Source organism: Pavona decussata, unplaced genomic scaffold (genome assembly GCF_977016875.1).
Source record: "Pavona decussata unplaced genomic scaffold, jaPavDecu1.1 SCAFFOLD_174, whole genome shotgun sequence".
Lineage (NCBI taxonomy): Eukaryota > Metazoa > Cnidaria > Anthozoa > Scleractinia > Agariciidae > Pavona > Pavona decussata.
In genome coordinates this window covers 944820-970000 of record NW_028145585.1, presented here as the reverse complement: position 1 = coordinate 970000, position 25181 = coordinate 944820, and the positions used below count along the sequence as shown (strand labels likewise).

Sequence of the window (25181 nt, the reverse complement as noted above, 5' to 3'; positions counted from 1 at the left end):
CAGCAGTTGGAGGTTGAAATTTTTTGATGATTAAACTCTGAGTCGCTATTTTGCAAGAAAGCTTATTTATTGATATCGTGTTGACATTGTCTGGGACCGGAGCAGAGGTTTCGTGGGTGTCTTTCAATATTCGAATCCAGTCTCGGGGGATCGCGCTACACAATGCGAGATATTTCAGAAAGTTGGAAGATTTCAAAGAGAACTTGTTACTAAACTCGTCAGGGGCAAGGAATTTGTGTTTGTTGAAGATATCTTTTACTCTAGCGATTCCAGCATTGTGCCATTCTCTGTAATATACAGACAGGCCTTCTATTTTAATAAACCTGTTATTCCAGATGATTTCTTCTAATATTTGTTCTTTGGTTTGAGGGGTTTGTTGATTCAATGTTTGCCAGATTAAAAGTGTATCCTTATAGAAATCAATTGGTATATTTAAATTAAGATACTTAAGATCATAATTGCATTTAAATAAAAAAGGGCTACCTAGGTGTCTTATAAATACCAGGGGTATGTGACTCCAGCTGGCATCCTCTTTACTTTCATATAATCTCCTTATCCAAACCACTTTGAGTGCATTATTAATTATTTCGAAGTCGGGAAGATTTAGGCCGCCTTTAGATATTGGGCCAATTAACGTGTTATGCTTCATTTTCGGTTTGCCGTTCCACACGAAGTCACAAATAGTTCGCTTGACTGAAGCTGTAAAAGTTACGGGGAACTTGAGCACTGATGTGTTATAAATAAGCTTAGATAGGCCCAGGGATTTCAGGATAGTAATCCGGCCGTACAAGGTGAGGTTTCTTGGTTTCCATAAATTCAAAAGATTTTTCATGGATTTTAATTTTTCTTCAAAGTTCTTTTGGAAGCATTCATTTTCATCGTAAGAGAAATTAATTCCGAGAGCGTATATCGCTTCTAATGGCCAAGCAATATTAAGAGGTTTTGAATTATCACCCTTGTTTGCACCTATCCACATCCCTTCTGTCTTAGATGTGTTTACTTCTAGGCCGGAACATTCTTGGAAGGCGCGAAGGAGTTTAAACAAGTTTTCTGCAGAAGTTGTATCGGACACGAAGGCGGTTGTATCATCGGCATACTGGGAGAGCTTAAATTCTTTACCATAAATTTTTATACCGTGGATATTATCGTCATTTCTTATGACGTTTGCTAAAATTTCGGCACAGAGAGTGAAAAGAATGCCGGACAGCGGACAGCCTTGTCTAACTCCGCGATGTAGAGAGAAAAATTCGGAAGCGTGTCCATTATTAATGACGCAGCTGGAGCACCCATTATAAAAAGTTGTAATCCATCTTCTAAGCTGAGGGCCAAAATTAAACGCTTCTAACGTCTTGCTTAAGAAGTTCCAATCGACTGAATCAAAAGCCTTTTTGAAATCAATGAATATAGCTAAGCCAGGTATAGCTTCTAAAGAAGATACCCGCAGTATATCTTCGATCAGCCTGGTGTTTTGTCCTATGTATCGACCTTTAATATATCCGGTTTGGTCTTCACTGATAAGTTTTGGGAGAAGTTTAGAGATCCGGCCTGCGATGGTTTTGGCAGCAATCTTATAATCAATATTAAGAAGTGATATTGGTCGCCAATTTTCTAAGTACAGTCGGTTTTTTCGTTTTTTCGGTACAACTTTAATGATTCCTTGCTTTTGAGTAATATTTAGTTGCCCGTGCTTGAGGCCGTAGTTGAAGCTTTCAACCATTTTATCCCCTAATAAAGGCCAGAAGTGTAAATAAAATTCGACGGAGAACCCGTCACTTCCTGGAAATTCACCTTTTGCGCACTGCTTTAGGGTTTGTAAACATTCTTCTTGGGTAAGGGGCAATTCAAGCTCTTCTTGTTCGTTCTCGTTTAATTTAGTTAAACTAGGATCGTTAAAGAATAGATTGTCGTGGACATCGCTGGTAGGTACTGCTGTATACAGATTTTGGTAGAAGTGTTTTTGATGCGCTAAAATTTCATCAGAGTTTGTGATTTCCTGGCCATTTTCCAGTTTAAGTCGGGATATATATGATTTAGAATTTTTCCTTTTTTCTAAGTTTAGGAAATATTTGGTATTTTTTTCGCCTTGTTCGTGCCATCTTGTTCGGCTTCTTATAATGGCTCCTTTGGTCTTATATGCCGCTAGCTTATCAAGCTTCGATCTGAGACAGTATAGCTTGGTGATGTTCTCTTTTGTTCTATGTGTCGCTAGTATTTTCAACAGGGTGTCAATCTGATCGGAAAGCTCTTTTTCAGCAACGCTGCGTTCTCTATTTTTCCTTTTGCAATATTGGACACAGAATCCTCTTATTTCCATTTTGATCATGTCCCAGGTAAGACCTTTGTCCTCCAAATAGCAATATTTGCTTTTGTATTCGGAAATCCTATTCTCTAACTGATCAATGAAAATGTTATCGTTAAGTAGAGAATTATTAAATTTCCAGAAACCAGGGCCTCTTGGTACATAATCATTAGATCGGAGATTTAAAACTATTGCCGAGTGATCAGAAAGTGTGGAGTTACGGATGTCCGTGCCTAATACAAGGGAAGACAGTTTTGCCGAAACCAACCAATAGTCTAGCCTACATTGTACTTTTAAAGCTTTATTACGCCATGTGAATTGTTGTTGATTAGGGTGTTGGCGCCTCCAAACGTCCTGAAGATTCAAACATTTGCATAAATTTGTGATTTCACTGATTACATTTTGCTTTCTATTCACGGCGCAACCACCAGACTTATCTTGAGCCGTTAGAGAACAATTGAAGTCACCTCCAATAATCACTTCACCTGCGAAGCAAGTGTTAATAAGAATGTTTAACAAGTTTGAAAAGAAGGTTTTTTGCTCGGAGACGTTATTCGGGCTGTAGATGTTACACAAATAGAAGCTGGTATCATTTATGGCAACCCGAAGCAAAAGGTATCTTCCGTTCTTATCAGCGGTGATATGATCCGTGCGTATGTCTAATTTAGGGTTAAATAGAATCATGACGCCCCTCGAGTGATTTGTACCATGAGAGTAAAAAATGTTACCGCCCCATTCTGATTTCCAGACAGTTTCTATATCTCGCGTGGAGTAAGTTTCTTGTAGAAAGATTATATCGAACTTATTGTTGTGTAGCCATCTGAATAATTGTCTTCTTTTGCGCATTTGGTTTAGACCTCTCGCATTCAAAGAACAAAAGGAAGCTGTGAAAGGAGTTGTCATTTTTTGATCGAATATTCGTTATTCAAAAAGGCGATAAACGTTGTTTATAAAACACTTAAATTTGGTAAAAATCAATCGTTCTGAGAACCCTTCCTCGCTTTCCAAATGCAGCAGTCTAGCTGTTTTAATTTTAGTACAGTGAGCACACATAATTTTATATTTATAGAAATAAAATAATTTTGGACGTGTCATGAGAAACAAACGGCACCAGATGCCTACAGAGACTAAAATGGGTACAAAGGGAATCGTAACTGCAAACATACCTACGAAATAGACAAAAAAGCACAAGAACCAGAATACACGTAAAGAAAAATCCATTTGGAGCATGCTGAGGAATACTTGGTATAAGCCAATGAAAAAGAAAAAATGAAATGAAATAACCTCAGTTCGGCCGAGCCGTTTCTCCGCTACAGATATTTAATGTTAGATTTCAGCGCAGATGTTGTTTAGATCCGCTTCAGATTGTATTCTAATAGGCTCCTCGTCGGAAGAAGTTTTGACAAAAATCTTACCGTCTAAAGTCCAGACAGATGACAGGGTTTTATCCTTTCTTTTTTTCAAAGCCTTTGATAGTAGGTCTCTTCTGAACGTTGTCAAGTTTTCGTTGATGTAGATGCGGTTTTGAGATTCGTCGGCTGGAGAATAATGTGGGAAGATATCGCTGACTTTAACATTTCTCAGCTTGAATCTTTCTCTGTAGATCTTGGCTTTAGCTTTATGACTGCAGAATTTTGCTATTATGGGCTTATTGCCCTTTTTCCGTTGAAGTTTATGAACGATCTCTATGTCATCTTGTTCGATATCGACATCAATCTTTTTGGCGACGCTGATAACAACATCCTGTGCGTTAGCGTACAAACATTCCGGTATGCCGTGAAACTCCAGGGAATTTTTACGTGTATACTGCTCAAGCGAATCTAAAGAAAACCATAGATTTTGTGTTTCGTCTTCCTGATCTTGTAGTACTTTTTTAGTGCTATCGAGTTCTTCTTTTGTCTTCTCGAGTTCCTTCCTCAGCATTGTATTCATCTGGCATGTCGTTTGGTGGTCCTTCTTTAGTTGTCTTAGTTCATTATCATTGAAGTCCACCGCTCTTTTCAAGTCGGCGAGTTCCTTTCTGAAGTTTTTGTTTTCCTCAACGATAGTAGCTATAGTAGCTTGAATGTTAACAAGCATACTTTTAATTTCTCGTAGGCTCGGTTCTTCTTCTTTGCTGCACGCCGTATCACTTTTATTGTCGGAGTCGTCTGCCATGTTGGATTTCTTGGCGACACTAGTATTTTCTTCCACGGATCCTCTGTCGCCTCTTTTGTGTTTCATCAGACTTAAATCCACAATAAAAAGCTTTCTATATCGATTTAGAGGCGACCCGCTTTATCATAGACTTGTATTTCGAGGCGGAGACGGCCAAAGCTGCTCAGCTTACAAAAACGTGGCCGCTTCTGGCGAGGCCGCGCATGCTCTTGTTGTTGTTGTTGTTGTTGTTGTTATTATTATTATTATTATTATTATTATTATTATTATTATTATTATTATTATTATTATTATTATTATTATTATTATTATTATCGAGTGGGGCTCGAACCGCATGCTGCTCTACCGACACATTAGTATGAACAGGGTCTGAGGGTGTTATAAAAGCTCTTCTTAACTTGTTCCCGAATTTTCTGCGGTCAGTTGTACTAATGGTGACAAAAGGGAACGAATGAATATCCATTAGGCGTTTACAAATATTTAACAGATGCAATACTGACCAACCTCACCTCTAATATAAGTAGCCTTTTGTCAGCTCTATCCTGGTTAAAAACTACTTCCTTCATGTCGTAATGCCTGATATCCTTTTGCATTTGAATTTCTTCTATATGAAGAAGCAACCAAAACTTTCTCTTGTAGTTGTCAAAATTCAGTTTCTTTTCCAGCTCCTGCCTACAAAATAGCACAAAAAGGAAACGGATCTCAAGCTTGCCCCCAAATAGTCAATGTTGGCTGACACTTCTGAGTTTATAAGCAAACGTATCTAATCCAATCGATGAAGAGAGGATTCGTCAGTACGGCAAGCAATTTTCATGCAATCGGTTGATGCTTTCGATTAATTGAGATTATAACTAGACAGAATAGAGATGGATTATCAGTCATATTTCCTGGAGAATCCACTCCATTGTACTGTACTCGACCTGTTTTTAATTAAGTATAAAGTCGAATTCTCCTCAATATCGTTAACAAGAATCAAAGCTAAGAGTATAGAGCAGTTTTTGACTGATATTTATAAAACCAAAACCAAAGTAATTATTCCAGCCAAATTCTCCGGCCAGTCACTGCAACAGATGAAACAGCACAATGAACCAATCAGAATTCAAAGCAAATGCATGCAACCGGCACCAAGCGCGGGAAAACGCGTGATTGCCGTTTTTGATTTGCTTTGTAATTGGCGCGAGTTTTTCCAACCAATCACAGCGCCGCAGTAAAGCAAAATCAAAGCAATACGAAATTATTTTCGACACTCAATTGAAAACCACTCTTTAGTGGTCTGCCGGCATAAAGTTGTCCCTGCGACAGAGATAGAACCAAGTGTGAGTTTAAACTCAAGCAGGAGCAGAAGCACGCTGGGTATTTTTTTAGTCAAATGTGGCCAAAAAGTTTCTCCTCCTTAGGGTTTTGTGGTAGCAACCTCAAACTTTGCAACCAGACAAAACAATATTTTCTCTACAACTTGTCCGATTCGGATTTTTGAATTTCATTTTTGTAACGGTGAAATGACGTCATCAATTTGGCTTGAAATTTTTTTTTTTAGCTACGACACAGTTGTTCCTAACATAAAAAACAACATGAAATGAGAATAACAAATCTGAAAAAAAATTTGGAATACCTCATTGGAGTCAGGAGTTATGGGAAGTTAAGCGTTCAATTTAAGGCTATTTTTAGTAACAAAATGGCGGAAAATTCAAACTTCAGAAGCCCAAAAATTTTGATTCAGTTTAGATATTTCAAATCTTTTTTTCACTTTTGTAATCCTTAAGGTATGTTTATTTAAAAAATGTGATTGACCATGTCGAAGCTCTAAAAAAAATTTTCGCGCCAAATTGATGACGTCATTTTACCGTGAAAAAAAATAAAATTCAAATATCCGAATCGGCCAAGTTGTAGAGAAACCGTTGTTTTGTTCGCCCGCAAAAATTGAGATTCGTACAATAAAACCCTAAGGAGAAGAAACTTCTTGGCCGAATTTGACTAAAAAATCCCCAGCGTGAAGGTGTCCACTATAGTTGTGTCCTAGTTCGTAAGAAGTAAGAAGGGCTTCGACTGTATTCATGTGCACATGCACGCAGTTTAACATTAATACAAATCTAAGGACCGATTCATCTGAAATTCTTTGGGAAATATTTTTCGTGGCCATTTCCATTATTGTCTTACCTCAGTCCTTGTCTACCTTGATTCTTCGCCTGTGCCCAAAGAGTGGGGGGAATTTCATAACGGCCCAGCTTCTCCATGGAAAGACCATTTCTTTGTAACCTTTAGAAAAAATACGATTACATTTTACTTTCTTTGTTGACGAGAAGTCAAAATTTCTACTTTTTTTGTTGTTCTTTACAGAGACTAGTCTCTGCATGTAAAGGATTTAATGTAGTGGCAGAAAAATAAAACTGCCGCCAGCGAACGGCCTGTAAGTTCTTTCCTGGCTTGAGGTGATTGCCGAGTAAAAATACTGCAAACTGTGCCTTTATCAACCAGGCCGCAGTTGTTTAAGAAACGGAGAGCTCCTGTAATAATATTCACCTATTTTCTAAATAATAAATTTGATCCAAGAGGACAAAGAGAAGGAAGGGTACGTACTCCTAATTGCAGTTAATTTATGATTTTCAAAAAGCACTAATGAAGTCGACGTCCCGCGTGACATTGTATCTAAAAATAGATGTCAAATAGACCCCTCAACACTCGTAAAACCACATTTCTGGGGATAAAATTTTGAAACATTCCCGCTGGGGCATTCCCCTATCCTCTTTAATAAGTTATCCGTTCTTGAAAGAAGCGTTGGGCAGTTTAGGTATGAAGTAGAATGGCAAGATGCCGCGCTATTAGCAAGAGCTCGGTACTTACGGTGGAAGAGGGAGACCTGGTGTGGTTTTGACATCCCGTGGAATCTTCTTTGCTTTAGGAGGCTGTCGATATCTTGAGGCAGGTTTTAGATCATCAAACAAGTCACTGACAATCTGCACGGCGAAAAACCTCAAGATATGGAAAGGCGTGCCATCTTGTCGCTGGAATGTCAGCACGCCAGGAACATAAGAGTATCCATATTCACTGCGACGTTTGCAACCAATAACAAATTCACTCTTACCACCTGAGAAACACAGCGTAGGTACAAAATCAGACAGTGATAAATACCAAGAATACATATTAAAGAAGGTCGGTGAACCAAAGGATTTGTAGAGCAAAGTGGCCTTCTCCTCCCCCTAACCCACTGGGGGCGTCCCCTTTTGTTTAGGGGGGGGGGGGGGGGGGGAGACGGCTGACATTTCAGACTAAGAGCATAGAGGAGGCTGTTAGTCCATCGGTCAATCATTCAATCAGACATTTGTTTTTAACTGACCGACTGTCAACCTAATTGATCGGCTGATTGATCAATGGACTAACTAACTTAAACTGGCGGAAAGAATGACTGACTTTGAAGAGGGATAGCCCACTAACTCACTCACTGCTGGACTAAACGGCTGTCTTGTGTGAAAGAAAAATGCTAACAGACTGACTGACTGACTGACTGACTGACTGACTGACTTGACTGACTGAATGACTGACTGACTGATTGAATACCTAATTGACTGACTGACTGACTGACTGAATGAATGAATGAATGAATAAACGAACGAACGAACGAACGAACGTACGAACGAACGTACGAACGAACGAACGAACGAACGAACAAATGAATGAATGAATGAATGAATGAATGAATGAATGAATGAATGAATGAAGAAAGGAAGGAGGAAGGACGGAATGAATGAATGAATGAATGAATGAATGAATGAATGAATGAATGAATGAATGAATGAAGAAAGGAAGGAGGAAGGACGGAATGAATGAATGAATGAATGAATGAATGAATGAATGAATGAATGAATGAATGAATGAATGAAGTCAGCGGCGACTGACTGACTGACTGACTGACTGACTGACTGACTGACTGACTGAATGACTGACTGACTGACTGACTGACTGACTGAATGACTGAATGACTGACTGACTGAAGTACAAATTGGGATGCTTACAACCAAAAACAAAAAAAATCCTATCCAACGTTTAGGACGAAATTAATATACCTGGAGAAATTTTCCCCTTTTTTGGCCCAATGCGTGCTATATCTGAGTAATCAAAGAATTTGACACTCCACAGTAGAGTGATATCCAGTAACTGAATTATCTCGGTTTCGTTTGTGTTCTCCACTCTCAGCTTCATCTCTTCAAGTGCTCCGATCTGAACTGTTAATTCAATGACACCATTTTCGTCTCCAGGTGGCAAGGAGGTGACTTCTATACCTTCTTTGTTCCAAATGAGATCAGGCCTGTTTTATCAAAAGCAAAAATTTAGATGACGTGTTGTCTTTAGTCACTTTCAGTTAAAGATGAGGCCTGCGCGCACGAAGTCTGCTGTTTCCTACCTGCTGAATTGGACCCGATTTACGACGCCTAAGGGCTGTAAGCATTTGTGCGCACAGGCTAGAGCTGGGATAAATAAGGTCTGGCAAAATATAATAATGCGATGTAGAGCAGTAGTTGCCGATTTATGAAAACTGAAAGCTAACCAGCTGGAGATGGCATTGACCAGCAATAATTAAGTCTATCATTTTCAATGTCATGGTGCCGATATAGCTTTGTATCAGACGACCTGAAATCATGCCCTGACTCTCTTTGGTTCTTCCAATCGATTCATTAGGAATGAAAATGAACGCGGAGTACAAGCTAAACTAACCTGATTCTTAGACGGGCTGACATTGCTTACTTTAAAGCGGAGAGTGAGATTGGGCACCTGAGAACGTATGACAACCAGTAAGAGTGATCTAGAGATTTGACTCCGTTTTTGCGCTCTTCCTCTTCAGTCTCCTCTCTCGTTTCCTTCCCAAGGACTGCGTGGACTACTTTAAAGCGGAACCTTAGATTTGGTCTTTTCTACAACGTTCTGTCTTTATCGATCTCCCAGACAGCACAACTACTCTCAAGACAATCAAGATGTTTCCGAATTTATATACGTTCAAAGGAAGGTCAGTAATGTGGATAAAATCAGATGGCAAGTTTGAAGTTCTCGTTTTGTGCAAATGCAATCATGTATAAATGGTTTATACATGATTGCATTTGCACAAAACGAGAACTTCAAACTTGCGCAAAGAGGAGCATTAGACTTACCTCTCCACTGATTCTCGAATCATTTTCAGTAGATTTTGTTGACGATGACTGACCGTCCGCACGTGATTCTCATATGCAGCAATGCTCCTAAAATTTCTTTTGCAAACATCACAGCAAGGCCTTTTACGACTGATGTTGATATTTGGTTCTGACTCAGCTTCGACAAAACTCGAGTCGGGATCGGCATCTTTAGCTTTAATCGATAACAGTTTGAGAGCCGCAGTTTTCCCACTCCCGAAGACAACACTATCTTGAAGTCGCTGGCATAAATTAAGATGATAAGTAAGAGCGTTCAGGATTCTTTGGAAAGGTATAACCGGTGTACTGTACAACACGCAAAATTTTGACAGGTATATCTTCTCCAGACGGGACACCAGCATGTCACACTTTAGGCTTTCCTTCTCCAGGAACTCTACAAATGTTTTAGCAACGCGTTTCTCGTCAGCTAGCGATCTACCGCCATGAGACTTTGGAGCCCGCCTCCTATTTCCTCTACTGGACATCTTTTATCACTAAAACGAGAGTTGATTATGCATTGACTTTGTGATAATAATATGCATGCAACCTCGCCCTGGTTGCAAAACCTTAGGGACGCAATACGCGCGGCATTAGTTCTTTGCGGTGACGTTTTCAATTCACCACTCAGAGAGGTGAAGCATAAGCTACATGAAGCCATTATAAAAATAGAGATATAGCCAGATTAAGTTACATCGCGTCTGTTCATCCCATAGGGTTCAAGAGTCTTTTAATGGCTAATGGCTAATGGTTAATGGCTTCTGTACACGTTTCTGCTTTCTATGTTTATCAACCAATCATATCTCAACTTTTCATTTGTATCATCCGTTAAATATTGTAGCCGTTACTTTTATTTCCAATTTTTACTTAGACTTTTGCATCCCTTGAAGAAGGTTAATTTTGTGTAACAGAAATACTGGCAATAAAATTATTTTAGCTGTCCGATCAGCCTTGCCGATTTTATTTCACGTTTTATTCAACATTGCTGTTGTCTTAACAGTTATGGAAAAACAAACACACAAAATAAGTAACTTCTGCAGGTAGAATAATTGGAACCTTTTACTTGATTGTTCGTAACTGTGACAAAGGGAAAACAGAAAAAAAGCCTGAATGGTCAATTCTAAACATGACCCACAAATGGGACCAAAATGAAAATGTGAGACCCTTTTGGGAGTCGAAACCACACACTCGACAATTGCTATATTTACCTTGGAAGACGCATTATAATTTATGATATAATCATTGCAGTGGTAGAGCCCACTATACTGAGGAAGACGTATCCGTGATAGAAATTAAAAGGAAAGTGCCAAATAATAACTGAACGAAAATCCATACGTTTCAGGCTCAGCCTTTCCTTAGTGGATCAATCATGTCAAGTTACTGAGGGAGGCCAAAAGCAGCCGATCACTTCTTGTATTTTTTCAGTTTCTTTATCCATCCGTCATATATAGACGGTCATAGTATTTTCGTTTTCTTCGAGGTTCAACAGGCACTATCAGCACAGGATAGTTTCGTTTTCAGCGATCATCCGACACAATATATACGGTAACAACAAGAACTGGTGATCTCTTGACCCTTGCAAATTTCAAAAGAATAACAAAATTGCACTTTTCTTCTCTTTCTCTGCCTTTTTAGGTAATCTCTTGATTGAAACTGTTATAAATGTTTCCACTCATGACAATCTTACTGTGCACATTAGAGGCACACGAGTTCACACACGACTGACTTGCGGACCGCTTTTGAGCAATATTCAGCTAGTCAAAACAATCGGAAGAAATCAACCATGGCACAATTTATTTTGATAACCATGTTTTCGAAAGCTTTCTCCTTTTTCTCCTTTAACCTGCTTTTTACTCAATAACAAGCGTTTCGACCGTTTTCTGGCGATTTTGGTCAATGCCTTCCTCGCAGTTATGCGTCACCCTCTACGGACCCCGTCTCAAAAAGTTGCAAATTTACGATAGTTCAAGCCTGAATATTAGTTGAAATTACATGCAAAATGTCAGTCTTCTCAGACGGTTGCCTGGTGCAGTCAATAGTGATAAAGCCAAGTTTTCCGTCACACTAATTAAAATCCATAGACACAGTTGTCAAACTATTCGACAGGAAGATAAATCCTTCCGTCGAAGACAGGGCACCTGTGGAAAGAAATATCAGTTCGGATTTACAAAGATTCGGTACCGGCCTTGGCATATTCCTGCCTCAAAATCTCGTGAGCTCCTGAGATGATCGAATATCATAAACTTACAGACGTAAAAGCACCTTAAAAGCAGCGGCAAAGTGGATTGATAAGTCAGTATGATTAATAGAGAAAGTTCTCAGAGAAGGTTGATGCACGCGGTTGTAAAATTATTGTATTGTTACATTTCTCGTCGCGGGAACAGTATAAAAAGCCACCACGTGATGCTATCGGCGTGACTTCTGTGATGTTGCTACCGTTTATAGAAAAATACTGAACTATACAGACAGAGGAAAATTCCGAATTTAACTCCTTGGCTTTTACATATTCGTTCAAAGGACGTTTTATAGAGGCTTTTTACCGGGAACGGCTTGCTATTGGTCGTTAAATCATTTGGGCTTCTTTGAATCGTTTAATTGTGACCGGATCTTTACATGCTCAGTGAATTTCACTCCCCAATTTCGTTACACGAAAAACAGGATTGAGGTGGCTGTCTTCTAACACTGTGGATATTAAATATCTTGTTATTAGGATTAAACCTAACTTCATTTAGATCTATGAAAGACTTACCTGTTATTTTCCTTACTCGATTAGGAGATACAAACGTGTCTTTGCATGATAATTAACACCTTCAGCCTTTGTCAATGACGTCATATTTCCAACTGAACAAGCCCGGATGTGAGTATTGTAATTTACCGGAAAATGGTGTCAGGTTTGCAGGTGCATGCTTATGTTTTGGCGACGAAAATTGAAATGGTTATAAAATTTACGGTTTGTGCTTTGTTTTGTTTTGAATTGAAGTCTTGTGCAGCTCTTAATAAGACTAAGCTGAACTTTGCCTCGCTCTGATAGCCATCGATTTATCAGAGGCACCAACGAGACATTTTAGCAAAATTTTAAAACCCTTCAAAACCCTTCTGCTCTCAGATTTAAAGACGTATTTGTGTAATTTAATACAGTTCGATCTGTTCGAACGGCTTTTTTAAAGTTGCAGAAAGTTTCAGGAAACGGAATCTTATTTCCCAAATTTAACTAGCTGTTCTTGACTTTACGAAGATGCTATTTTGCATTTTCACGGTATATCAGTGCTACTTCGAAAACGAAAGGGATTTGTTTTCCAGTGGCATGAACACTTGAGCTGACATTTTGCGAAGAAAACTATAGATTTTCTTTAAAACTTAGTCCGAAGTCACACAGTAAGGCTGGGTCGATATCGAAAATAGATACCGAAAATTGATACGGCGAAAATCGATGTCGCGACAATTCGTCGAGAAGTAGGCAGAAGTCCTAATATATTTTAGGCCGGCATGCACTAAACGGTTCATTTCGGTGAATGAGTCTGTTCCGATGGCCTTGATGACTTCAGAAATTCGGATTTAATCTTAACCAAAATCTAAAGTTTTCTCATTTCGGCAAACTGTCAGATCAAAATTTCGTGACACTGGAAAAAAATATATCGTTAAAAATGCGAAAAACAAAATAGTCAGCTACCATTTTCGTAAACCCAACAACAGCTAGTATAAAATTCGGGTAATAAAATTCCGTTTTTAAAAACTTTCTGCAAGTTAAATTTTCAGCCAAAGCATCCGCACAGATCAATTTGTATTAGAGAGCAAAAATGGTACAAAAAGTGATCTGGGAACACAGGCCACAACATTTTGAGCATGTGGAACCTCCCAAAGGACGGTGCCTACTGATACAGGGGTATTTTTGTGCAGTTTATCACTATGGGGTGAAAGATGATCTTAGCAAGAGCTATTGAAATCCAAAAAGAAAATTGGGGGTAGCCGCATTATTCTTTATAGATTATCAAGCTTCAATCGGGACAAAACAAAGTTGTCATACGTTATTATGCGTGGATTTCAATGCGCCTTGCTAAAATCTTCTATTCCCGCATAGTCATAAACAGCGCAAAATTTCCTCTGTATTAGGAGACGTTAATAATAACTGGATGGAAACTATTCGGGGAGTTGAATTTCTTGACAACTATCAAGGTGCTTGTGGAACGTTTGGTTGACAACAGCATCCTTCGGGTGCTTAATTCAAGATTTCCTAGAAAATTACCCACTTCACAGCAAGAACTGAACAGATTAACGTGATTCCCACCTTATCGTGATACAGAACGTTTAATTAATTTTTTAATTAATTTAATTTAATTAATCGACAGTGCTTTATCTCTATTCTAAATGTTTCCGAAAAATGTACCAAAATCTGTATCTTTACGAAAAATTCACTTTGTAGTATAGGGGAGCCAAAATTTTACAAACACTTCATTCCTATAAGAAGTTTACTTTGTTCCAAAAGGACCAAAATTTATGTACAAGCTCTAATCCTTACGGATTGAAGTTAACTTGGTCTCCAAGAGACTGAAATTTACACAAAAACTAGATCTTTATACCGACACCTCGTTGTAATTACTGAAAGAAATTTTCATGCAGTTCACACCACGGCAAAAGAGGATGAACTAGTTCATCTTCTCTTGCCCAAGGTCAATGCAAGGCCACGCCAAAAATTTTAATTAAATAAAACCGTTGAAAATAATTTAAAAAAAAACTAAAATTACTTTTGTAAGGATCGTAACATCAACTTTTTTTTTAAAAGAATTGCTCTCATCAGTTGCAAGAGTTCGTTACAATGTGAGTTTAGATTTACAACGTTATAATTTGACGTTACATTGATGTTACTGCAGTAGCAAACGAAGACAGTCGAATGTCCCGCGATCGAAAAACACAGAAGATAATTAAAAAAATTGATAACTTCTAACAAAAACAAATGAAAAGAGTGGAGCTTAAACGAGAGTTTACCCCAAGCATGTTTTTGGCTACTTATTTAATTACTGTGGGTTTCTCCTAGCGAGTATGGACGGCTTCCTATATGAACAACTGGTATCTATTCCACGTAGAATCCAAAATTGAAAACAAAAACTTTCACAACAGAGTCTTCAGTATTCTCCCGATAGTTACAAATGTTAAAAATGCGAGAGGTACTCTCTCTGCTCAGATGCTCACGGTTGCGTGTCGAAAGGTGTTGGTTTGTTCACTCCCATGTAAAACTCAGACATCAAGTTACATGCACATGGGCCCAGGCTGACGAAATTGTCTCCTCAAAAGCAAAATATAAGGATTCGGAATGGGGTTTTATCGTGCGTTCGATAACATCGTTAGTGTAAATACCCTATGACATGATGTCTCTGCGTTGTTTTCTGACTGTTTCACGCCTTTTAAACAGCATTTTAACAAGTTTCTGTTGTTCTGGTTTGTTAAGCAGTATGTACACGTTAATGCCTATTTTTATGTATATTTAAGTTAGTAAAATTGTAACGTTATTAAAAACTCATAAGCTGATTTAGCGACAGAACGGGAACGTCAGTTGACAACGGCGCGCGCATCAAGAATACCGATGAGATAGTCGAAACAGACTCGCGTTCAGACTATTCCGCGCGCTCTCACGTCCTCAAATGACGTTCCCGTTCTATTGCTAAAGCAGCCTATTGTAACGACCACTTACTGATGATCGGTCGAAACATGTCTTCGAGAATAAACTAACCAACTAACTAACTAACTAACTAAAAATACTTATATAGCGCATTTACCATAAAATGTTGTAATGCACTTTACAGTGTAGAATCAGTCGAAGACTTTCCTACCTAAAAAAGCCTTAACTTTAACTTTAAAGCAAGAGAGACTTGTGGTAGACCGAATGACCAAAGGAAGAGCATTCCATAATTTAGGAGCGGCAAATATAAACGCGCGCTCACCAAGAGGTTTTATACGACCCATTGTTCGAGGATCATGACTGAAGTAAAATTCTATCGTCAGTGCTGCGAAGGTTGTAGCGGGACGACTTGGTAACTGGAATGAAGTCTGACAGGTAGGCAGGTGCTAAATCATGTAAAACTTTAAAAGTTTTTGTTAAAAGTTAACAAAGTTGTTCATTTTTCTAAATGGGTTTTCTTGATATTACGTAGGGTTCCCTCTTTCTGGAGAAAAAAGATGTTGTAAGCTACACTGACTGTTGAATATGTCGATAAATCACAGTAATCCTTATCCAAAGTTTCCTACCCCATTAAATGTTTCGTGCCAAAAAGGCGGTTTAGTAAACTGCAAAATTTTAAGATAGTTAAACATTTCAGTTGGCTGCCTTGACGCAAGCTTCAAAACAAGTTTACGCGATTCCTCGGATGGCTGAAGAATAACGTCGTTCATTCGTTGTGACAGAAAATCTGAAACGCTTGGCACTGTTAACGATTCGTGCACAGCCTGATGCCAATAGTTCAAGTTACGGACCTGAAAACTGAGTTGTAAGTACTTGATTGCGATTGATTGCCAATCACAGTTCAACGTTGTATCGTAACTATGCAGCGCCGATTTCATCTTTACTAGAAAGCCTGGTAGTTTCCCATTAGAAACCATTGACGATTTCACTTTGTCTGAACTTTCCATGACCCCTTCTAATCTTTGTTTGTAGTCACGATAAAATTTGTGAAGTACAGTCTCTAGGTCTTTTTTAGGGATTTTAGAACACATGTCATCGATAATGTTGTCTGCTGGGTCCGTTGGAGACCCCGTACAACACGCTATTTCTGCATGAGGTCTGGTTGCAGTGTAAAGACGTTCTTTCAGTCTTTCGATTTCGTTGTTCAGAAAATTTACAAAATCATTGCGAACACAAAGAAAATCGAATTTTCTGTTCAATTGTTCACCAAGGATGAACACAACAAATGTAAAATAAGGCAATTTTGTTTTTACTTCAGTTGAACATTCGCTGCCAAAGCTAGAACATTTGTCCACCTTCTTTTGGTAATCACTATAAATTCTATCGACTTCGTTCGATGTCCAAAAGAGGTCGATGTTCTCTTTGTAGGTTTGGCATTCATCGAACCCACAGTTCTCTCGAAGAGCCATTATTTCATCCTCAGTAAGTTCAAGAAACAGCAAACTAGGGTTCTTTCCAAAAAAGATATTGAATATAAGAAAGTATTCCGCTTCTAGCGTTGGATACTGAAGAGTTCCACCATGGCTTTTGATTACGTCAACAACTCTGCACCATGGACCATATTGGTCACAGGAGTCTCCCCCTATAATCTTTGCTAAATACATTGGAGTAATCCCATCTTTGTTCGGACAGTCTACATCAATACCGGTAATTCTGTCGCTGGAAAGCAAATGAGCGATGAACTGCCACAATCCCCGGCTAGCCGCTGCATGGTAGAGAGTAAGATCGGAGCGACTTTTGTTACAGCCTACATCAAGTGTTCCGTTTCGAAGAATGTGATCCAAAATCTCTGATGCTGAGAGTGAGGCCAGTTCCACTTCCAGTGCTGTCAGGACACTGTTTCTTTCGAGATTTAAGTATGGTTTATATTTTACAGCATGTATTATTGAGAGCCACAACGGAGTAAATCCGCTCTCTGTTTCTAAAGAATGGTTTGCTCCCCAGGAAAGGAATTTTCGAATAGCGACCAAATTCGCCCCCTGAGCAGCTCTGTGAAGGGCGTTAAAGCCTTCTGCATCGAAACATTCATCGATGACCTTAGTTCCACTGGGGTGTGCCATAATCGCTTTAGTCAATGGTCCATCTCCACTTATGACCGTTTCAACGATTCCGTTGTTGTTTCGTTCCTCGTAAGTGTCCAAAAAATAGTCAAACAATGCATTTTCCGTTTGCAAATATTTCTGCCAGTTGTCACTCCCGATTAAGAAGTCGTAAAGGTAATGGAGGTAATGTAGCTTATGATATGAAGCAAGGTGGAACACGGAAATTTCAAAGGGATCTTCGCACTTGATTTTAAGTTCTACGTTATGTTTAACAAGGACCTTGGACATGTGTCGACCACCGGTGTGTAAATAAACTTGTAGGGGACTTAATCGTGACACGTCATCATAACAGTTAACATCCAAACCCACCTGCAATGCAGTGTTGAGTGCATAAACCTTATGAAGTCTGATAAAGTTTACCAGAACGGAGCAGTTTAAGTTTGTAAACATGGATAAAAATGCCTTTGATATGACTCTGGTAAAAGATACTGGAATTAAAGCTGGCTTCAATGGCTTCATTTGAAACTTTATAACTTCGCTGACAGTAACATCGTAAGCATAAATAAAAGGAGTTAAGGATAGTGGCAATGGGAGATCACTGACTCTTTTGCTTCCCATTAGAAGAGACGAAACATCGGTTTTCTCTTCCAATATATCAAAAACACTTTGATTTCTATTGTTTTTTTTCTCTATGATCGAAAATAGTCCGCCTCTTTCTGTTATGGCTAAGCTTTTAATAATCTCGACCAGGGTATGTAACCAAGGATACTTAACGTGCAGTTTGTTGATTGTCTCTCGATGGGATGCGCTTGATGGATTCTTTATCCAATCCTTTGGTTTGTTCACATACAAGTCGACCAAGTATTCAAACTTTGTGACATTTACGTCTTTTACAATATAGTGTAAGGCTGTCATCCCTTCGTCGTCAGTAGCCAGGTAATCACAACCCAGGTAAATTAAAGGGTAGAAAACAACCGTTGTATGACATGCTGCTGCACTGTGAAGGGGAGTCGAACCATTCTGGCTTCTTATATTGATATCTGCTCCACTTTTCACGAGTAGGATTATGAGAGATGACATGCCTTGGCAGGAGGCCACATGGAGAGGGGTCGATCCATTACAGTCACCCGCATTGACGTCTGCTTTGTGCTCTATAAGAAGCTTGGCAACACTGTGATGGCCATACATGGCAGCGATGTGTAAAGGAGAAAATCCACAAGGACAGGGATTGTTCTCAAACTTTCCTGGTACAAAAGTTTCAAATTGAATGTTTGATATTCCAGTGTCGCAATGAACGTTTGCATTCGCCCCAGATTGTAACAACACTTTTAGTGTGTTATGGTTGTTTAAAAGCACGGCCTCGTGTTGTGGGTGTCTGCCTGCGGAATTCGTGCAGTTTACAGCATTTTGGTCTTCCCTCAACAGGAGCTCGATCACAGAAACGTGTCCTCTTCTGACTGCCGCATGAAGCGCAGTTTCACGTAAATATAAATGTCGATTATCGTACAGATATATCTTGGTGGCTTTCATATCCTGATCCTCTTGAGTTAACGGCATAGAAGGAGTTATTCGAATACAGGTGTCTTTTACCCCCTCTCTTAACAGATACTGCACGACTTGTCTGTGGCCACCAGCGGCAGAGTGATGTAATGAGAATTCATCTAGAATACCGCCAGCTTTCTTGAGTATCTCAACGGTTTCCAGGTGCCCATTTGCTGCAGCCAACTGTATGGGAGTATTGTTAACGCTGGTAGGTCTTGAGATGCTCACATTATGTTCAAGAAGAAATTTGACAACATCAACGTTCCCTTCTTGAGCGGCTGTGTGCAGTAAGGAATACCCACACTTCTTCCTTTTACATTCAGTGACGGGATCTTGAGAATCAGACGCACTTTCAATGTCTAGATTTGCAGCTGTGAGATGTAAGTTAGCCCCCCTTTCGAAGAGAACCATCAAAATGCCAACCTGTCCCATAGTCGCGGCTATAAAGGAAGGTGTGCGCTGATTGTTATCCGCACAGTCAACGTTAGAGAAGTGCTGGACCAACAGATTGGTTACATTTGTATTGCACGAACGTGCACTGTAGTGAAGAGCAGTTGTTTGGGTCACAGAGTCAGTGGTGTTAATGTACTCTGATGGAAGTGACAGAAAACGCTGCACCAGAAAGTTATCCAAACCACCTTCGACGATGTGACTTGCTAGGTGAAACGATTCCTCGGGTTTAAGCGGGGAATGACTTTCCTCTGCATTTTTAAGGTAATACTTGGCAAGACGTCTATGACCATTTTGTTTTTTGACATAATAGATCTTTCCTTTGTTGTTTTCACTGGTAAGCCATTCAGATAAAGACGCGTGGTGAATTCGAATGAGATCATCACCTGATCCATGGCATAAGAACAGAGATACCTGATCAAGTTTTGGCATAAATTCGTATTCCAGATCAAGGGTTGGCTTGTCAAGCCTGAAGAGCGAGTGCATTTCCAGCACGGTAAGGGGCGTATACGCTGCAACCAAAACTTCAAAAATTTCTCGCAGAGACTGAAAGGATTCTGGATTACCATATTTCCTTTCAAAGTACAATTGATATGTACTGTCAAGTGTCTTGGGAAATGACTCCCACTTGATATTTTCTGCTGATGCGAGCCACAAGTCCAGCACAACCTTAACATATAGAAAGTTTCCATGGCCTTTTCCAGCCAGGCTCGACACAATTTTCTGAGTTGGTGTGTCATTGTCCATGATCGTAAGAGATGTCTTAATCGTTTCTATGATCGATTCTTTTAGTGAAAACACCTTAAGAGTAAGGTACGTGTCGATGTCTTCAAGATTTCTTTTGTCATCCAATCGTAGCTCTACTGTTTGAAGTCCATCTAGACCAGCAACAACATTGTTCACATTACGTGAACTTACGATTAGTTTCAACCACTTTGGAAGTCGATGACTTTTGAATTTGATTATGTTCACAATCTCTGCCTTTTCATTGGAACATTCATCCAAGGCATCAATGACAATAAACCATGGAGCACTGGGCTTTAGATGAAGCTGTTTTAGAGGAGATACGACTGACTGCTCAAAGCACCACTCAGGATCCTGGGGGCAATCCTCAAACAGTACTCTACGGACGAAGGGATTAGTCAAGATGCTTTCACGGTATTTACTAATTTTCCAAGCGATCATGTTTGCAAGATTTCGAACAAACGCTGCTCCATCCTGTGTTTTTTTGTCAAAATGCATGCAAAAATGATATCCGAGTATTTTATTGTGAATCAATGGGCTTGAAGTTTTGGAGCAAAGCAAGTGACTTAGAAATGCGGACTTTCCCGAGCCTGGATTTCCAGTTATTAACACACCGCGTTTGCTAGTATGCTCCAGGGCGCGTTCCATTTCGTGGAAAAGCCAATGACGTCCAATGAATTCTGTACTGGATGAATTAACAAAATCAGTAAAGTCGAAATATTTCAGCTTCCATGGATCACCATACACCTGGATGGAACATCCTATAGAAAGATAAAAATATCTTTCAGCAAAAAGAAACTGGCAAGCATGCGTGGACGGAGTTTGCGTATAATTACTTTCCAATTCTTCAAATGTCCATCTTGCCAGATATCATTATAATTTTGTGTATGGCTCTCACATTTGTCACATCTTATCTATGGTGAATTTCCTGAGAAGAGCAACATACTTATAAAAAAGGGAAAGCCACGCGAGCTGGTTTGCATGGTTATGCTACGTGTTTTTTGTACTTAAATTAAGCACCTCCTAAAGAGCAAGTTGCTTTCGTGTTGACTTATGGCTATTGGAAGCCTCGATTCACTCTGCAACTTTGTATTTCAGTGTTTTTACCTTACCATACAGAACCTCCCCAGATCCCCGCACACTCCCCTTATATTCTGAAAAGGCTTTTACCATGGAGAGTACATGAATTTTCTTTCGCTTACCGTCCTTGTTTAAAGCCGGGTCATCCAAAACTACATAAAAATGTAAGAGCAACAACAGAATCAACCATGTAACGACGTTCCACTTTTTTACACTTTTAACGTTTCCTGAAAGGCTTCCGAGTACGGATCCAAACAAAAGAAACACTTCACCCACAAAATCATATTCAACATTTCTTGTATGGTTCAGGTCTTCCAAGGATTTCTTCATCATATCCTGTTCTTGTTTGAGCTCAGTTTGCTGTTCTTTGTTTCTTTCAGACTCCTTCACCAAGTTAGTCAGTTCTGTATTGATAATCAAAATCTCTTTTCGGATAACTTCTCTAAAGTCAGCCAACACTCGTGCTTCCATGCTGTGCAGGTCTGAAACACTTTTCAGGTTGCTAATGTCTTTGAGGGCCTTAAGAACGGCAGGTTCGTGAGCTAGGCTTGGGTCCTTAAGGAGATTCTCAATAGCATCGAAGGCAGTCTTCTTGTCAGCATCCGTCAGTTCTAGAGAAGGTAGATGTACCCACTTGTTTCGAGTATCACGAACATCTTTGATCAGGGGCTGAGGAATGGTGAAGTGAGTGCACCAGTACATAAGGTTCAAGATACCAGTGATATCCATGTCTTCTGCACTCTTCATGACTACATGTCCACCCAAATCCGGTACGAATAGCTTAGCTATCTCCCATGGACCAAGGGTTGAATCTAACCATTTAGTGGAATCACTTTGCTTCCAATTTGGTTTGTCTGCAAAGTGGTGAGCCTCAAGAAAGTTAGCCCAGACACAGGTGCTCATGTCGTGGTGCTGGTTTGGTCTTCTTCCTGGTACATAGACGCAGGTGCAGGGTGCAGTAGCCGCCAGTCTTGCTGTTAGATTCTTGTAGAAAGTCTCCATCATTCTATTGATAAATGGATGAAGGCCCTGACAAAGTTCGGTTGTTAAGGCATGACCAAGAGCAAGCCAGTTTCTATACTCTGGTTTCACAAGTTGTGCCACTGTCGCTGAGGAGCTGGAGAATGCCATATCGTAACTGAAAATAGGTAACAAACCGCCGTGAGAAAAATAATGCCGTTTATTATTTAAAATTGATTGATATATACTCGGTTGTCATAGGTTATAATAACGACCTTACGAAAGCTCGACAGTAACGCCAACGAAGAGGACAGTTAGAAATATATATTCACTATATCCGATCTACTTTGAATTTATTCCAATCCGGTCAACTGTACATTGTGAACAAATTACCCAGGAACACACTAGCAACGCCGTTTACGTTCAGAGAAAGAGCCGTCGCCGTCGTGTGCAAATGTTTTCCTGAAATCTTGGAGTCTGGTCATTTCACGTTGTTGTTTTGCAGAGGACATCAAAGAAATGTCCTAAACTTTTAACGCACCTGCATAGCCATCATTTAAATATTAGACCTTTTGTTTTTTGACGTTCTGGTCGCAGTCGCCGTAGCGTTTCTTAAGGTATTGCCCAGGCAACGTCAATTGAATGGTTATTTATCCAAGCATGACCTGAAATGCTTGACTGCTTCTTTTGCTCGCGCATGGTTGAAATTTAAGTGCTACTTTTGCCTGTCTAGTTGAATAGCATCTGCCAAATGAACCGTGATGATGGGATGCCCTATAGTAAACGTTTTTCGATAATAAACTCTTTTCATGGGACAGATTAAGGCCAGCTTGCCTAGGATCCAGGACAAGAGAAATAAAGCCAGAAAGTTTCTCGAGAAGGTCAAGCTTCAGCATAATGTTCAAATAACTCAAATGATGAGCTACGTGTCTTGTTGGCCGTTTGGCTTCTCCTGATACTGGGTACTTAGCAAGAACAAAACTCTCACGGGTGGAGAAATAAAAGAATTTTGAAATCCATATACAAGTCTTTACATCAACAAGGCGCCCTTCCGCCTCGTGGAAGCCAATGACAACTACATTAGTGCAAGTATGTGCGATAGACATTTTGAGTCTCGGTTTTGTTATTAACATTGTTTGTTAAATTTATCAACGCTTGAATAGACTTCTAAAGTGTTTTTTTTTTATGTTTTAATAACCTTTGTTGTAAGTTATCTTCAAAATCTTTATGGAATAAAACTTAAACCGAAGGAATTTGCATTTTTATCATCAGTTCGCTAACTGTTTGGGGGAAACCCCCTCAACACTAACCTTAAAAATTAACATAATTTCTTCCAATTATAAATTAAGGAAACCGTAAGTTGGTGAGAGCGCACAAAATGCAGATGTTTCGAACTTTAATACACCTTTTTAGGGGTTAGTTTTTTACGTATAGTAGTGTGGATATGCGTGGGTTTATCTCTAAGACTTTTATATTACCCATCGTTCGAATAAGTGTAAATCGGGTGTATGACATCATCTTTAAACACCTGAAGCCTCCATTAAATGTGAAAAATGCCTATTTGCAGCTCGTCATTTAGCTACATTTTCTCAGCTTTCGAGGCACGCTTTATCAGCGAAAATAGATTGAACTCGATTGTACATTTGGAGAAGATACTGCATAGGGACATAATCTAATTATAAATGAACTCATCAACACATTAATATAAAGAGTTAGTATCAGTCTTGTGGGATTCCCTGCTTTACGAGGTCAGTTGCAAACGTTAAAAAAGTTACTGCTTGAAGCTAAAATGTTGCAGTCACAGCTACAAATCCAGAGCTGAAATATCTACCATAGAACAGTCCCAGAATATTGTATGGGTATTTTTACGCCTATTGTTATGAGTAATTGATGTGACGAATCTTAAAGACTTCGTTAATCCGTACTCACGCTACGGACTTCGAGAAGTCGCAGAAGTGCAAATAAGCTCAAATATATCTATCAGTAGCACTAACAAAAGTAATGTTTCGTTACCTCACCGTGAAAGTTAGAAGTTCTGGCAACGTTCTGGAATCTTCCTTCTTTAGCACATAAGACGCCAGCGTATCTATGATACACGTAAATACAACACAAACAATCTACGAATTGCGGAAGTGAAAACAGAGCGACTCTGGGAACGAGAACTCTAGTTCCAGTCGTTATCGGATCTGTTTGCACAGTGTGCGAACACCGTGAAAGCTTTGCTCAGTTGTCCTCAATCCTTATAATTTGCATCCGAAATAATTTTGCCCTAAGAAATCAGTCAATGCTTCATATTTTTCAACATATAATGACATTTCTATAGCGCTAATTCCTTTTAGCCCGTTAGCACTTTTCAGAAACTTTACGACTTTAATTTGAGAGGTAGAATTGCACTAAATACCTCAACAGTGTCTACAGACTAATGAAGGTTAAGTTATTTACATGTAAACGACAAAAAAAAAATGGCAACTTTATTACAGTATTCCCAATTCTATTTAGTATTCATACTGCGCGCTGCTGAAACAGCTCGATAAATAACGTCAACGACTTAAAAACGGATAGTCTACTAAATTAAATTATTGATATGCATTGCTGAAAGGTATTAAGACTTTATCACAATTAATAATCGAAATTTGTACCTCTATTTCGTACGGTGTATTTGTCGATTTCACAGTTCTTCAAAATGAGTAAAGTGGAATAGCAACTGCAAGCTTCAGCTTAATTAGACGTGCACTGAAAGCAAATTCTAAAGCAGTTTTCCGATTCTTAGTTGTGATTCCCTATCGCGGCTAAATTTGGAAAGAATTCTCCTATATTCGGGATTTTAGCTAAGGTTAAGGTTAAAGTCGAAGTATTTCGTTTCATATTTGAAACTCGAATAAGATTTGAGCTTTTGTTTGCAGTTGGTAAGTGTTTAGACAGTCCAAAATTATTATTTTTTGCCCTCGATAAGAAATTTTAAATAGAGTGGTCGTTTGACTTAACCGAGGTCTGTTAATATATTTGTTTTCACTGACTAAGAGAAAATATCAACCAAAAAAAATTCTTGTGGCATTTTATTAGAATTAATTTAACAA

At 39.2% G+C, this 25181-nt stretch overlaps 3 protein-coding genes across 5 annotated transcripts in view; all 3 read right to left on the bottom strand.

Annotated features, from left to right (window-relative positions):
• The window catches only part of LOC146463872 (putative helicase MOV-10), a 26113-nt gene extending 13695 nt beyond the window's left edge, over window positions 1-12418 (bottom strand). The window contains exons 1-6 of one of the 2 annotated variants that reach the window (XM_085083900.1): window positions 12362-12418; window positions 9598-10109; window positions 8518-8759; window positions 7298-7541; window positions 6614-6712; window positions 4966-5128 (exon numbers count right to left, since the gene is read on the bottom strand). In XM_085083900.1, coding sequence (XP_084940026.1) covers window positions 4966-5128; window positions 6614-6712; window positions 7298-7541; window positions 8518-8759; window positions 9598-10100 — 1251 coding nt within the window. In that variant the 5' untranslated portion in view covers window positions 10101-10109; window positions 12362-12418. Of the gene's footprint in view, window positions 1-4965; window positions 5129-6613; window positions 6713-7297; window positions 7542-8517; window positions 8760-9597; window positions 10232-12361 lie in introns of those variants that run through there. The other variant, XM_085083899.1, reaches the window with a different exon arrangement.
• Window positions 1-25181, bottom strand: part of LOC146463861 (small ribosomal subunit protein bS16m-like) — a 167910-nt gene that overhangs the window by 9926 nt on the left and 132803 nt on the right. The gene's annotated exons all lie outside the window — the stretch shown is intronic.
• Window positions 13899-24232, bottom strand: LOC146463871 (uncharacterized). Of its 2 annotated transcripts, none has more exons than XM_085083982.1 (3): window positions 24118-24232; window positions 21267-22282; window positions 13899-20825 (listed from the first exon to the last, which is right to left on the bottom strand). In XM_085083982.1, exons 2-3 carry the CDS (start codon window positions 22273-22275, stop codon window positions 15835-15837), a joined length of 6000 nt encoding a protein of 1999 aa, XP_084940108.1. In that variant the 5' UTR covers window positions 22276-22282; window positions 24118-24232; the 3' UTR covers window positions 13899-15834. The 2 variants fall into 2 exon arrangements, with proteins under 2 accessions (XP_084940108.1, XP_084940107.1); XM_085083981.1 differs by having other exon boundaries at window positions 24123-24187.